Source organism: Phyllobates terribilis, unplaced genomic scaffold (genome assembly GCF_046119375.1).
Source record: "Phyllobates terribilis strain yellow unplaced genomic scaffold, ASM4611937v1 Scaffold_1__5_contigs__length_1240528914, whole genome shotgun sequence".
NCBI lineage: Eukaryota > Metazoa > Chordata > Amphibia > Anura > Dendrobatidae > Phyllobates > Phyllobates terribilis.
The window spans coordinates 362,594,172-362,608,772 of record NW_027362761.1 but is presented as its reverse complement, the minus strand read 5'-3'; the positions used below and the strand labels follow the sequence as shown (position 1 = coordinate 362,608,772).

At 42.1% G+C, this 14,601-nt stretch overlaps 1 protein-coding gene across 1 annotated transcript; it reads left to right on the top strand.

Annotated features, from left to right (window-relative positions):
• Positions 1-1,597: 1,597 nt before the first annotated feature.
• On the top strand, positions 1,598-10,964 carry ARPC3 (actin related protein 2/3 complex subunit 3). Its single transcript, XM_073676305.1, has 7 exons — positions 1,598-1,747; positions 4,908-5,007; positions 6,890-6,966; positions 7,055-7,123; positions 7,718-7,844; positions 10,121-10,215; positions 10,738-10,964. Exons 1-7 carry the CDS (start codon positions 1,742-1,744, stop codon positions 10,798-10,800), a joined length of 537 nt encoding a protein of 178 aa, XP_073532406.1. The 5' UTR covers positions 1,598-1,741; the 3' UTR covers positions 10,801-10,964.
• Positions 10,965-14,601: the final 3,637 nt, after the last annotated feature.

The window sequence follows — 14,601 nt, the reverse complement described above, 5'->3', positions numbered from 1 at the left end:
TTGCAGGGCTCTGGCAGTGCTCCTCCTGTTCATACCTATTGTCTATTCCATTTGCACAACAGCATGTGAAATTGATTGTCAATCAGTGTTGCTTCCAAGGTGGACAGTTTGATTTCACAGAAGTTTGATTTACTTGGAGTTATATTCTGTTGTTTAAGTGTTCCCTTTATTTTTTTGAGCAGTGTACATATATGGCGGCATATCCATAGACTAAAATGGGCGAGACATAGTAAAGAAATAGTTTTTTGTTTCTCTACATTTTATCAGGTTCACTTTCACACGTTCAGTGTTTGGTCAGTATTTTACATCAGTATTAGTAAGCCAAAACCAGGAGTGGGTGATAAATACAGAAGTGGTGACGCGTTTCTATTATACTTTTCCTCTGATTTCCACTCCTGATTTTGGCTTACAAATACTGACCAAATACTGAATGTGTGGATGTGGCCTCAGAGCAAAGGTGAAACATGCGTTGGTGTTGTAGGGTCCTCTCTGGTCAGTCTGTAGGATTTCTTTACAATGATATTGCTGTTACTTCTATGGAAACCGTAAAGCTTATTGATCTAATATGTGGTGTTGTGGATTTTTTCCTTCACTCCACTTTGCACTTGCACCTATTCCTTTTTTTTTGCCACATATATACCTTGTATGTAGTTTTCACATGGTGCTCGTTACTTCAGTTTCCCTAGGGTGCTCGGGTCTGCACCGAGTATCGCAGATGCTCGAGTGACATTTTCGAGTCTTCCCACCTGCATGTTTCGCCACAAAACATGCGGGGATTGCCCGTGTTTGTTAGTCAATCTCTGCATGTTTTGTGGCTAACAGCTGCGGAGACTCGAACATATCACTCGAGCACCCGCGATACTTGGTGCAGTCCCAAGCACCCTAGGGAAACTCAAGTAACGAGCACTTGCCCTCATCACTTCTCATCACTAATACTCTGTTTCAATATCTAACCTTGATCACACATAGGCTTTGTACTTGCCATGAATGTTGCCCCCTTATCTGATGCTTTCTTTCATAAACTTTGGTTCCGTGTCCCCCCCCTACGTATTTTATTAATTTTAATGCTATATATTCAATAAAATAATACTTTTTTTTTTCTATATTATTTTTAATGGGAAGAATATTGACATGTAAAGTAGAACCTTCCAATGCGTCTGACATATACGGTTTTAACTCCTTCCCGCTACCTGACAATCGATTACGTCACAAAGCAGGTGTGGAGCAGGCTCAGTAGGTGAGAATGTAAATAAATGTAGACGTCTTTTTAACATTTCTGGAGGGAACCCCAAAAAAAAAAGTGAACTATAATTTTTGTATGTACTGAATAAAAAAGGCAGTACAATGTAAACCTTATTAAATATAGTTATAGATCTTTTTTTTACAACGTCTAGCCCGTTTTAATGTCTCATTAAATAAACAGTAGTCGATGTGTTCTATCCTCCAGGCTCTTCGGTCTCCTGGTCCAGCAGATCATGGCCGGATTTACCACAGTCTCTTGGGTAATGTCTACCTATGTGTACTGTGTTCATTCCCTGTGCGGTGAACTCAGGCCGCCTAGTGGCCACAAGCTGAATTACTCCGTCCCTTCTGACACATTAGACAGCCTCTTTGCTGCCTCTAGTGGTCGCAAGCTAAATCACAACCTTTTCACTTCCTGCTTCTGGCTCGTTGGGTGGGACAGCGGAAGTGTGAAGCAGAATCGCCGGTGTAGATCGTCTCCTGCCACGGTACCGTAATCATGCCGGTAAGTGGGCGGCTGGGATCAGTAGTGTGCACCATGGCCTGGTGCTCGGGGTATAAGCAGGGCAGGAAGAGATGGGTGAGGCCCGAAGGCAACGATCTACTTGCACCAGGAGGTGGCATCACCGGAGACATGGCACAGAACTTGGGCTATTGTGCCCATTAGCAGCCTGCCCTTATCCCTCTGCCATCGGTGCTAGAATGACAGGTGACAGCCACTATGGTTACAGCTCCGGGGGACTGGTCACTCCCTCAGGTGAATGTAAGGTACAAGATGGCCCCGATTCATCATCTGCGGATGTTTATTTGTGAAAAATTAATCAATATGACGCGTTTGGTTCATGATTTTTGTATCCGTGTTGCATTCACGTCTGTTTTTGGTGTCTTTTTAATTTGCTCTTTTTTTTTTGCATTTGTTTTAAAACATTTGCCACAGTGAGAGGGATTTGGGATTTTCAGATGTCGCTAACGTTCTCCAGTCCTCGTCCCTGGAGTGATTTTATCTACGTCCGAAGTTTTGGCACGAAGTTTAGCAAAACGGGCAACTTTTACTCTAAAAGGTCACAAAACGGGTCAGAGACAGAAGAGAGCATTTTTGGTTTTGCGCCAGATTAATGAACCCTGTGCGCCATTGTGAAGAATTTGGCAAAAAAGAAAAACCAGCATTGCATACCACAAGGCGATAAGTGGACTTTAAAAAAAAAAAAAAAGCCCCTCGTCCATCCACCCACATAGTAACATAGTTTTTAAGGTTGAAGGAAGACTAAGTCCATCTAGTCCAACCCATAGCCTAACATGTTGATCCAGAGGAAGGCAAAAAAAAACCATGTGGCAAACACTAAGCTCCACATTGGGGAAAAAAATTCCTTCCCGACTCCATACGACAATCAGACTAGTTCCCTGGATCAACACCCTATCAAGGAATCTAGTATTTATAACCTGTAATATTATACTTTTCAAGAAAGGCATCCAGGCCCTTCTTAAATTTTAACAGTGAATCACTCATTACAACATCATGCGGCAGAGAGTTCCATAGTCTCACTGCTCTTACAGTAAAGAATCCCCGTCTGTGATTATGATTAAACCTTCTTTCCTCCAGACGTAGAAGATGCCCCCTTGTCCCCGTCTCAGGCCTCAGAGTAAAAAGATCAGTAGAAAGGTCTTTGTACTGTCCCCTCATATACTTGTACATAGTAATAAGATCACCCCTAAGCCTTCGTTTTTCCAAAGTAAATAACCCCAAGTGTAATAACCTGTCTTGGTATTGCAGACCCCCCAGTCCTCTAATAACCTTGGTCGCTCTTCTCTGCACCCGCTCTAGATCAGCTATGTCTTTCTTATACACCGGAGACCAGAACTGTGCACAGTATTCTAAGTGTGGTCGCACTAATGACTTGTATAGAGGTAAAATTATGTTCTCCTCATGAGCATCTATGCCTCTTTTAATGCATCCTACATAATCACTGGTCTTGGTGCTGATGCCTATATGTTTGGCAGGGAATAGCTGAGGCCTGTGATTGGCCACAATGATCATGTGGATGTAGGTGACGTTACCGCTGCAGTACAAGTGAGCACAGACCAGCAGCCCTGGAGCGGCGGACAATCGCGTGCGAGGAGTGCTTATCTTTCAGCTTTCGGGGTAGTTACTACATTCCCAGACGACCCCTTTAATGCTTTAGATCTTGAAGTATGAAGACGCAGCAGAAGTCTGATGAGGCCTGGGCTGAAGGGAACAGGATGTGGCTTCTGTGCACGTTCCTCTGACTTCTATCTGTTCTACTAATAGTCATTACAGCCGCAACAACACTGACAACTATGTGATGAGCCATCTTCCTGTTGTCAGACCGCCAGGGGCCGTGCAAAGTCTGATTCTAGCATTTTTAGATTTCTGAACACCAAGAACTGTAGAACTCCAGTCACAAAGAGTTTCTGCACCATTTGTACTGTGGACTTCTGCTTTTGATTGCCGGAACGGGAAGCCGCCACCAGCAGCTATCATAGCTTACATATGAGGCTGCTTCCATCAGAGTCCTTCCTCTCGTAGCTCTTCCTGTCAGTCACACTGAGAACATATTGCTGTCCTTCTCAGCAGTGTAGGAAATCCTTTTATCCAGTTACAAGGACATAAGAGGCGCGCCACCCGGCCTGCCCTCGAGGCGCGCCGCCCGGCCTGCCCTAGTATCACAATGTACAAGCACTTATTGTACTATACTGCCCAAACCATGAGCATCTAGTAAAGGATCACACATGGTAAAGCTTGATGGGGTTTAAAAAGTTCATCGCCTATTGATAGAATGATTTGTGGGACCCCACTGCTCTAGAATGGGGGTCCTGAGCGTCCTGGTCCCGGCTGTTTGTAGACCGCAGCACATGGGTCCCATCTCATTCTTTGTGGGGCTTTTTTTTTAGGTGACTTTTATTTGTTTTGTGGAATTTATTGCTGTTTTTGGCGCCAAATCTTTCAAAATGGTGCAGATGGGTTGATGAGTTTTGAACAAATCACAGATGTTCCTATTATCCTGTCTTTGACTTTTTGTTTGTGTCTTGTTAGAGCAAATAGTTGCTTGACCCTGTAAAATGTTGTTCATTCATTTTCAACTGTACTGGGGTACAACTGTACAATAATTCCAAACCCAACAACTCTTACCCCTCCTCATTAAAAAAGAAAAAAGGAAACAAATTAATTAATTTAAAAAAGGTGCAAAATAATTACTGAATTAGTCACAAACCTAAAAGTCTTTATTAGCAGCATTTTTACTCCAGAAAAAAATGGCACAAAGACATTGATAAGTCAAGAGCCAAAGTCTAAATCTACAATTATGTCTACAAAGTAACACTATGTGCAAATCCAATGTATGCGCCAAGTGACGGTGCTAACCTGACCTCCAAATTTTCACCTCTAAGGTCCCTTTTGGGCCGTTCTCCATTCTGGCCTTTTTTTTTGCATATCTATGTGTGTTGTCTCTAGCCCACCAGGAGACGTTCACCACTGGGATTCTGTTTAATTTGTTGTTCACTTAATTTTTTTTAATGTAAAGAATGATTTCCTACCAATGGGACAGTCATTATACATTTCCTCATTTGGTAATGTTATTCTTGTAGTTTAATAAGTAATACATGGATTTTCTTTTAATATATTTTTTAATCTATTTTATCTGTTCTAGGCCTACCACTCTACGTTAATGGAATCGGACACCAAACTAATTGGAAACATGGCATTGCTGCCGATTAGAAGCCAGTTCAAAGGTCCTGCCCCCAGAGAAAGTAAGTGTTCGCTGACATTCCTATCAGGACGGCACAAGTCTCGGCGTGCTGCATGTGCAGGGACATTGGAAACGTTTGCCTCTATATTCCCTCCACAGGGTGGGGGCGTAGATAGGACGTATGAGGGATTAACATGAGTTGTTGTAGATTTATGTAAAAATGTAAATAATTTCATAATCATTAATGCACTTTAAGTACAGTCTGACATTTCTTTATATTCTGGTTATTTCCAAGCATTAATTTGTGGTTCAAGAATATTAAAAAGAACATGTCAGAAACTGTACACCTCCCCAATCAAAATAAGACTGTGAAATGCCAAAATAAATGGGAAGCCAAACCGCCCATATAAGAATGAAGGAATAAACGTTATTAGAATAAAAGGTAAATAAGATAGGTGAGAGGAGAATATGACAACAGATATCCCTTCGCTCCAGGACCATGATGTATGGACAGAAATATGATAAGGACATGCATATAAATAATGACAAACAAGATAGCAGATGGACTCCGTAAGCCCAAATGTAAAAATATTCAGATGGATTAGGGGTAAACCAATATTCCATGGTGGCGAAGTCCGTAAGAATGGAGAAAAAATGCAAGTGTGTACGTATACGACACCCAGAAAGAAGCTAATGTGAAACGCGCGTTGGGGTTTCTGTCCCATACTCTCCAGGCCTCACTTTATTCATCATGCATATTAATATAAGTATTGACCACTAGAGGGCACCAATGTTAAGGCTTCCACCTTACACTTTACTGCTAATATTATTTGAGTCCACTTGGACTGACTTGTACCAATATTTGCATTGTATCTTCTTGGTGCTCTCAATATCCTATTGTTGGTGAACTCTAGTTCCATTTGTACCAGTATTTGTACGTGCTTGCACTTTTTCTCCATTCTTACAGACTTAGGGGAATATTGGTTTACCCCTAATCCATGTGAATATTTTTCCTTGTCCGTGCATGTGCCCTGACACTATTCAAAGTAGGGCAGGACGATTAATTGAATTAATTTAGTCATTTCACTACATGCCTGCTCCACAATTCAGATGTTAACCCCCTAACACCTGGAAAGGAGCAACCCTTTGCCGATTTAAGCGCAGGGAGAGAAGTTCCTTTGTAGTTGCTGCATCTCCCCGCAACTTCTTCTGTTAGCACAAGCTGATAGGAGATAAAATATGTACCCTGTGCCTTCTCCATCCTTGACTGCTTGTGTGCTCCTCTTCTCCAAAAAATCGAGATTAACATAAAAATATATAATAAATTGGGTACAGTAGTACAATGCAGGATGTGCTGTAAATGTTTCCATAAGAATTTGGGAAAGTTACGAAATGTCCTATAAATGTCTGTGCTGTTCCTGATCTAAGGATCTCAGTTTTTTTTAGTTGAGATGAATCTGTGCTGCACTTTATGTACACGCTCAGTAGTGAGGCAGGGCTGTGGAGTCAGTGGTTTGGCTTTCTGACTCCACAGCCGTGGGAATAACCCTTTATTACTGCCCTTTTATAATATTGTATTACTATTAGTGTTGAGCGAGTATGTTCTGTTAACCCTTTCGCCGAGTATGCTCGGGCGAGCACCGAGTAGTTACAGCTGCTCGGTGTCATGTTTAAATCGCTCCCGCATGCATGATTTGCGACAGTTTGACAGCTTTATTACATGTGAGGAATGTCTATTTCTTACACATTCCTCACATGTAATAAAGCTGTCAAACAGTTGCAAATCATGTACACGGGAGCGATTCAACCATATCACCGAGCAGCTATAAATACTCGGAGCTCGGCCCGAGCATACTCGGCGAAAGGGTTAACAGAACATACTCGCTCAACACTAATTATTATAAGTGACTAATATGGCTTCTGTAATGTTTTTTTGTTCCTAGCCAAGGACACCGATATTGTGGATGAAGCCATTTATTATTTCAAGGCCAATGTGTTCTTCAAAAACTATGAAATTAAGGCAAGTGATTTTAAGTTCTAATGTGTAGCTGTGCCCTGTGTTGGTGCAGCTTATTCAGTTGTCCTGTTTTTCTGTTTGTTTTTTTTAGAATGAAGCTGACCGGACCTTGATCTATATCACCCTTTATATTTCCGAGTGTTTGAAAAAGCTCCAAAAGGTGAGACGTTGCATGAAATACCACAAATACGTTTTACTTTTCATTCTTCAGATTTACAAAGCTAGCCAAAGAAAATATTGTATTGTAAGAAAAAAATGTCTAATCTGTGCCAAGAAATGGTAAAAACAGGCTTTAAAACATAATAAAATGTGTTAAAGGGGAGGTCTGATATCTAAAATGCCCTTCATAAATATCCAGCAGGACCATTCTCCATGTCACACATTAGTATTAAGTTTCCAAGGGCAAGAAATTTTTTAAAAATGTCTAAAAAAACAGTAATATTGCTTGTTGATCATGTAGTGAAGATTAGGCTAATTTCAGTTCATTAAGGATTTTATGGTATAAATTCATCTATAGACTGACCTCATTATTTGGTCCGTGTGACGCAGTCATACGTTCTTCTGCTCGCAGAGTAACAGCCTATTTCCAGCACATCTGCTTGTCAATGTGTCGGCTCTCTCCTGCATTAATGTTATATTTAATAGGTGTACATACTGATTTCGTTTCTGTGCTCCTGAAGACTGAAGGAACATAATACGTGGTAATAGATTATTTTACCTTGGTAATTGATGTGTTTTATTTTCTTTGAATTAGTGTAATTCTAAAGGACAGGGTGAAAAAGAAATGTACACTTTAGGAATTACAAACTTCCCCATTCCTGGAGAACCAGGGTTCCCTCTTAATGCCATGTATGTGAAACCCTCCAGCAAACAGGAAGATGGTAAGACTCAGTTCTTGTTTGCTATGATTGCTTCCTTGTATTTACGGGATATGTGACGAATGTGACAGATGTTGTAATCCTTTATGATCCTTCCCCTCCAATATTGACTATTAATTCTTCTGTCATCTAGTGCAAGAGTGATCAGAGCTTTTTAAAGGGAATAAAACTGGAAACAAACATATTTAGTTACTTATTTTACTCACTTATATAGCACCATTAATTCCACAGCACTTTACAGATAATATCAGCACTGTCCCCATTGTGGCTCACAATCTACATTCCCTATCAGTATGTCTTTGGAGTGTGGTAGGAAACCGGAGAACCCGGAGGAAACCCACGCAAACAAGGGGAGAACATACAAACTCCTTGCAGATGTTGTCCTTGGTGGGATTTAAACCCAGGACCCCAGTTTCTGCAAGGCTGCAGTGCTGAACTACGGTGCAGTCATTTTGTAAAACCGTATTAAAAAAAAAGAAAGCACTGAACCCACCTTAAAACTATTTACGATTACAATGTGTGACCACAGTCTGAGAGAAGTAGATCCTCTAGAACATCCTCACTATAAGGCCAGGGTCAGACGAGCGTATGAAAGTTTCATCCAGGAAAGTTAAACAATTTTCTATAAGCTCATCTGGGTGTCGGTTTTCTTACGTTCGCATGCAATCCGTTTTCACACATTATATGGAATTAGTGGTACAGCTATATAGACGCTTGTCCCCCAATAAAAATACCTTTTTTGTAGAGTTCTGATGCCAGACATGAAAAATCCATTGTAGAAGTGCACTGGGGGCGTGTCAATTCACATAAAGAAATAGTCTAAGTGCCCTGACATGCCCCCACTGCACTTCCATCCTCATTTGTATAAAGCTTCTAAGCTAGATATCTCAAGACTAGCACCTCGAATCTCTAAAAAAGAAAGGTACCATTTTTACTAGGGAAGAAGTGCCTTCACAGCCATTACTGTCATGTGTAAAAATGTGCTGACATGTTCCCTTCAAGGATCAGTCCCAGGTGGCCAGTTTTTGCTCTTATTTTATTTCCGCTGCTCCCTCAAGTATTATTGTTTTTTTTAAATATATACTTATTTATTTTTAAATAAAACATGCAGTTCCAGACTGAGCCAACAATAACACCTCTACATTTTTGCTCTTTCTAAAATCTGCCTCCTGCATATATTTATGCATGAGACTGAATGCTGAGTTAGGGACAGAGCAGAGCGATTGTGCGGTGGCTGTTAGGCGGTGGGACGTCATTCATTTTCTGTGAGATTATAAGGGAGGGACCCAGGTCATGGAGGAGCAAACCATGGAAGTATAAGGAAGCGCGCTGCTCCCAGTGTGTGTGTGGTGCTTCTGGGGCTCCCTCCAGTCATGTGGCTGAATATAACTTAGTTGAGAACATAGATTCACATCCGGCTGCAGCCTCACAGTTCTGGGTGTGGAGTTGAATCAGCTCTCCAGCAACAGGCAGGACCAGACTGGTCATCTGCCGGACCGGGCAGATTCCTGGTAGGCCGCTGCACTGTGTGGACTGGCCACCGTGGCAGACATTGGTAGCATCACATGGACCTGTTGTCCTGTGGGACCAGAAGGAGCTACAGAAGGTAACTAAAAAGACCCAAATCTCTGAAACTATACGGCGGATTAGAAAAAAAACTGTATCATTGGGGCAGGAGTGGAAATAAAATAAGAGCAAAAGCTGACCACTGTTGTCCTGCTGACGAGTCCTCCACAAAATCGGGTATTAACAATAATTTATATAAATAATTAAACAAACAAGCTTGAAATTCCCCAATTTTCCCACTTGCCACTAGCGCTCACACTATAGGCTGATATTCCACGTTTGCTGCTGGCACATGGTCTGGAGGGAGCTGATTACTTGACAATTTTCCTGTGCCGCTCAGACCCTCGATGAGGCAGGGCAGCAATACAAAGCCCACATAGAGGTCTCGATGCACCTCCCTTTATTTCCCAAGATAATTAGCTGTACTTCATCAGTACCTGGAGGCTCAGTATTCTGTAAGAAAGATCCCAATTATTCAGCTGCCATAAAGCGCACACACTGCTGCACTGTTGTTATACAGACATTTAAAAAAAAACAACTAAAAATCTGCTTTGTGGCCTGGTTATTAATGCTGTCTTAACTTTGCATCTTAAAACTAGACCAGATGCTAATGCATCAGTGGCTAATGCTGTGTGATCATTGCTGAAAAAAATGTGTACTTGTTAGATTGCCAGTTCTGCACAATGTTTCATTTGGCTTTATCCTTCTGTCAGAGGTGATGAGGGCCTACTTGCAGCAGCTGAGGCAGGAGACCGGTCTAAGGCTATGCGAAAAGGTGTTTGATCCTCAGACAGACAAGCCCAGCAAGGTAAAATGCCATTTCTTACCCATGATTGAGTATATATAGTGGGTGCAAGAATGTAATCTGTCGTGTGAACCACTGGATGGCATACAGCATCCGAACACCTGACAATGGCTGGACTACATTGCCAGCTGTATAGATGGCACATCCTATTTCTTATTTTGTATGATTCAGATTCATTAGTTGCTGACGATGCCATGTTGCGGGAGGGCAGACCCCCTGCTGGAGATGCCGCCATGTTGCGGGAGGGAAGACCCCCTGCTGGTGATGCCGCCATGTTGCAAGAGAGCAGACCACCCTGCTGGTGATGCTGCCATGTTGCGGGAGCGCAGACCCCCTGCTTGTGATGCCCCCATGTTGCGGGAGCGCAGACCCCCTGCAGGCGATGCTGCCATGTTGCGGGACCCACGACACACGGATGCGTGAATCCTCCTTTAAGCATACATCTGGGCAGTGTATTTGGGCGTAATGTTTTCTTTCCACAATCTTATTTCTTTTGTTTTTAACGTGCTCCTTTTCTCTCTCCAGTGGTGGATGTGCTTTGTAAAGAGACAGTTCATGAATAAATCTCTGTCTGGTCCTGGGCAATAAAGAAAGAAAGAAGCTGAAAATCATTGACCTATTTTGTTGTTGAGCAAACGTTTTATACTGTATTGTAATATGAAAAGTCGCAGCCAAACAAAGCCAGTAATATTTGGGCGAATATTCAGTGTTAAGCTGGTGCTTAATAAAATTGGGAAATCCTTTCTTGATTACTGCTTGGTGATTTTGTGCTTTTGCTGTATCTCCACTGGTTGGAACAGTGATTTGTTACCATGCACATCCTCTCCTGTTTACCAATAAATAGTCTATATTTACCCTGACATTGGCTTGTTCTGGTTCCCCCCTGTCCAACCATGTAACATAGATGTGCAGCGGCTAGCAGTGTCCCTGTCCACAAAGCTGCCGACTATTGCAGTCTCTGCTGCTTACAGTCCAGATCTGACAGTAATGAACAGCTTGTGGTCTCAGTTCTGACATTGACCCAATTATTATAGGTTCCATTTGTGGCACCCAGGCTGGAGCCACCAAGATACTTTTACACCTAGAATGCTGCAGAAACACCACAATGGCCATGTTAAAAACGGCATCAGTATGCGCAGGTCTGATATTAACATTTTCACGCCTGGCTCCATTTATCTGAGAGCAGCATAATGTAGGGACAATGAGCCTCATTCCAGTGATGTATCAATTACTGGACTGCTTGGTGCAGTTTTGCTATAATCCCATTTTTTTCTCTTGTGGATATAGCAGTGCTCAGAAGGCTGATCTGTGTATAACCCAGCCCACATCACTGATTAACATCTTGCTCACATGAAGCTGCCAATCAGTGGGGGCGAGATTACACAGATTAAATTGACTAGGAGGCACGAGATGCCTAGTCATTTAGTGATAATCTCTTGCAGATAAAATACTGATTGTATTAAAACTACAGCACACAGCCTAGTAAGTGACACATCTCTATAATCAGGCTCTCGTGCCCTATATTATTAATTTCCCCTGGCCCGATTTACTTTTTTGCCTTTACTTAAATATCTACATTCAGAGGCTACATTAGAAGCTAAGGGAGGACATGCATGGAAACCTGGTGCTATACAATGCACACATGTATGGCATCACTATGGCCAGGAGAGTTGTACAATGTGTTTCTCCTGTAAATATTATTTATTAAGCTCAATGCATTAAAAAGGCACATATGAAAATTACATTTTACTAATTCTGACCATTTTCAGTAAATAAGGCCAAGTATTGTGAATGGGCAGTTGGAGAACTTTCTGCCACATTTGAATACATACAGCACATAAAGCGTTGCAATGTTAAAGGGGGTGGCCAGGCCAGGCATGTTTTTCTGTGCAGTCTGACTACAGCATGCATGGTCCCGTGTCCACTTGTATGTGACTTGCATTCCTGCTTCTCTCAGTAAAATATTGAGAGAAGCAGGAACTGGAGCTAGTCGCATGTGACTGCAAGTACAAAAACTGCATATGAACGATCGCATGACAATGGTTTCAGAAGACAGAGTGCAGAATCCTCAGTGTGTATATTGTATACTGTCAGGATGTTGCAAGCTGCAGTCAGACTAAACACAAGAACATGCCTGGCCCGGAAAAACCCCTTTAAGCAGACTGTTCTAAAAATACTGTTAAAGGGAGTTTGTCAGAACAGAATGATTGTTCAAACCAAGTACAGGCTCTTGGTGCACCCTTGGCATCACCAAACATTTGAGTGCACTTCACCTACCTGTTTTCCCTCTCTCACACCTCCTCTATTGTTGATTGCCAGCTCTGGCTTTATAGAGGCAGAGATATATGGGAAAACAAGTAGGTGGAAAGGTGTACTTTAAAGGAATCAGTCAGACGGTTTTCGCTATATAAGGACAGCATGAGGTAGGGGTTAAAAACACTGAATTCAAGGATGTCATTTATTAAGCTGTGTGCTGCTGTCTACTTATAGTGAATGATCTATCACTAGGACATTATTATTGCCAGGTCTGATGTGCAGACTAGTCCAACTCCGCCCCCTCCAGTGATAAGCAGCTCACTGTCAATAGACAATTTACATACAGAGGCTGGTGTGGGCGGGGTCAGCTCGGCTTAGAATAGAATGTTAAAGTTGGAAGGGACCTCCAGGGTCAGTGTCCAACCCCCCCCCCTACTCAATGCAGGATTCACTGAACCATCTCAGACAGATGTCTGTCCAGCCTCTGTTTGAAGACTTCCATTGAAGGAGAACTCACCACCTCTCGTGGCAGCCTGTTCCACTCATTGATTACCATTCACTGTCGCTTCATCCAAGAACTGTCACAACTACTGCACCCAGTAAACAAAGTGATACATCCTTGGATTCAGGGTCTATGCTGCTCTCAGCTGAGGTTAGCAAAAACCTGCACAGTCCCTCTTATGTTTGGCTGCACCAAGTGCCTGTACTTGCTTTGAAAAGCCATTCTGGGCTCACAGAATCCCTAAACTATGCCAAACCAGCCAAGTTTTTTTTAAGCAGAAGACTCTCCAGGAAATGTTTTTTTTTTTTTTTTCTTCAGGTGTTTCCTCGGTGTTATTCTAACAGGTTTAGGCCCCCAGTGGGGTTTTTTAGATTCCCAATGGTTTTTGTGATGCGATAAAGCACCTCTAGATAACATAGCAACCATCAATTCAAATAGGTGGGGAAGGACTCCTCTCCTTCGCATAAGAGAAACTTCTGTAAAAGTCACATAAGATGATCAGGTAGTATACTACTTATAGCTTTAAAAGGGATATTCCAAGATTTGACAGTTATCCCCATAGGCCCCCAGCAATCCCGAGAACAGGGTTGTGTAGAGCCCAGTCTTGCAGAGTACAGCGCTCTACTATTTCTAGCAGTCACGTTACACAAATCTATTCAAAACAGACCTCCCGCATACTACGCAAGAAAGGAGAATTCCCTGAATTAAGTTACATGCAGGATGGGACACTACACCACTTTCATTTTGCTACATTTGAATTACAGGCACTGCTCTCATATCAGTAAGCAGGAGTTTTGTCAACCCAGGTTGTAGGTCAGGCACACGAATGATCCGAGTGCGATGCATGGGTTTAGTAAGACTGCCGACTCCATGGCCAGGATATGATAGATATGCCATGAATGTCTGAAAAAGAAATGGGACTATCCAGTACAAAAACAGGTTGCCTCACAACTACACCTTATCCTGGATGGCCAGGCAGTCTAATGTTTATGGCTTCTCCCAACTCCACTGACAAATTATGTTGCTGGGGAAAGAAGGATCCAGCATGTCAGATTTCCAGCAGCAGATTTTTTTATTCTCAGGGAGATAGAGCCACTGCTAGGTCTGAGAACAATTATATAGGGATGGGGGGGAGGGTGCAAGGGTGACTGTCGGCCAACAGCCACCTAAGTGGGTCTTATAGGCAGAGGAGCATTATATAATGATCATCTGCAGATTTACAATAAAGTTTGAGCTATGCTTTGATCAAAAATCGACTTTAGAAGATTAAGTTGAGACTGAGGCAAAGTCTTAAAGACAGCCAACCTGCAGCATACCATGTACTGAAGCTACCCAATCACCAATATGATTTTTAGCCAAAATACATGCATTTCTCTAATGTTAAAAGGTGTCAATATTTAGAGAGTAGCAGTAGAGAGACTTACTGTTGCAAGTTCCCCATAAACAATGGTTATAGATCTCTAACTTTGAGCTCCAAGTGTCATCATCTCAGTAATGGAAAATCTGTGCTCACAGAACACAATTTACCCGTGAATTGAGAATTTCAAGAATGAATGAGCAGTACAGCAAAAGAAAAGTGGATTTCTCTAAAATATTACATTTTTATGTAAATTAGTGATGTATAAAAATAA

Excerpts from the sequence above, each read along its gene's own strand:
- ARPC3 (XM_073676305.1), top strand. Across the intron at positions 5,008-6,889 it reads AGGTCCTGCCCCCAGAGAAA|CCAAGGACACCGATATTGTG; the intron begins GTAAGTGTTCGC and ends TTTTGTTCCTAG. Across the intron at positions 10,216-10,737 it reads AGACAGACAAGCCCAGCAAG|TGGTGGATGTGCTTTGTAAA; the intron begins GTAAAATGCCAT and ends TTCTCTCTCCAG.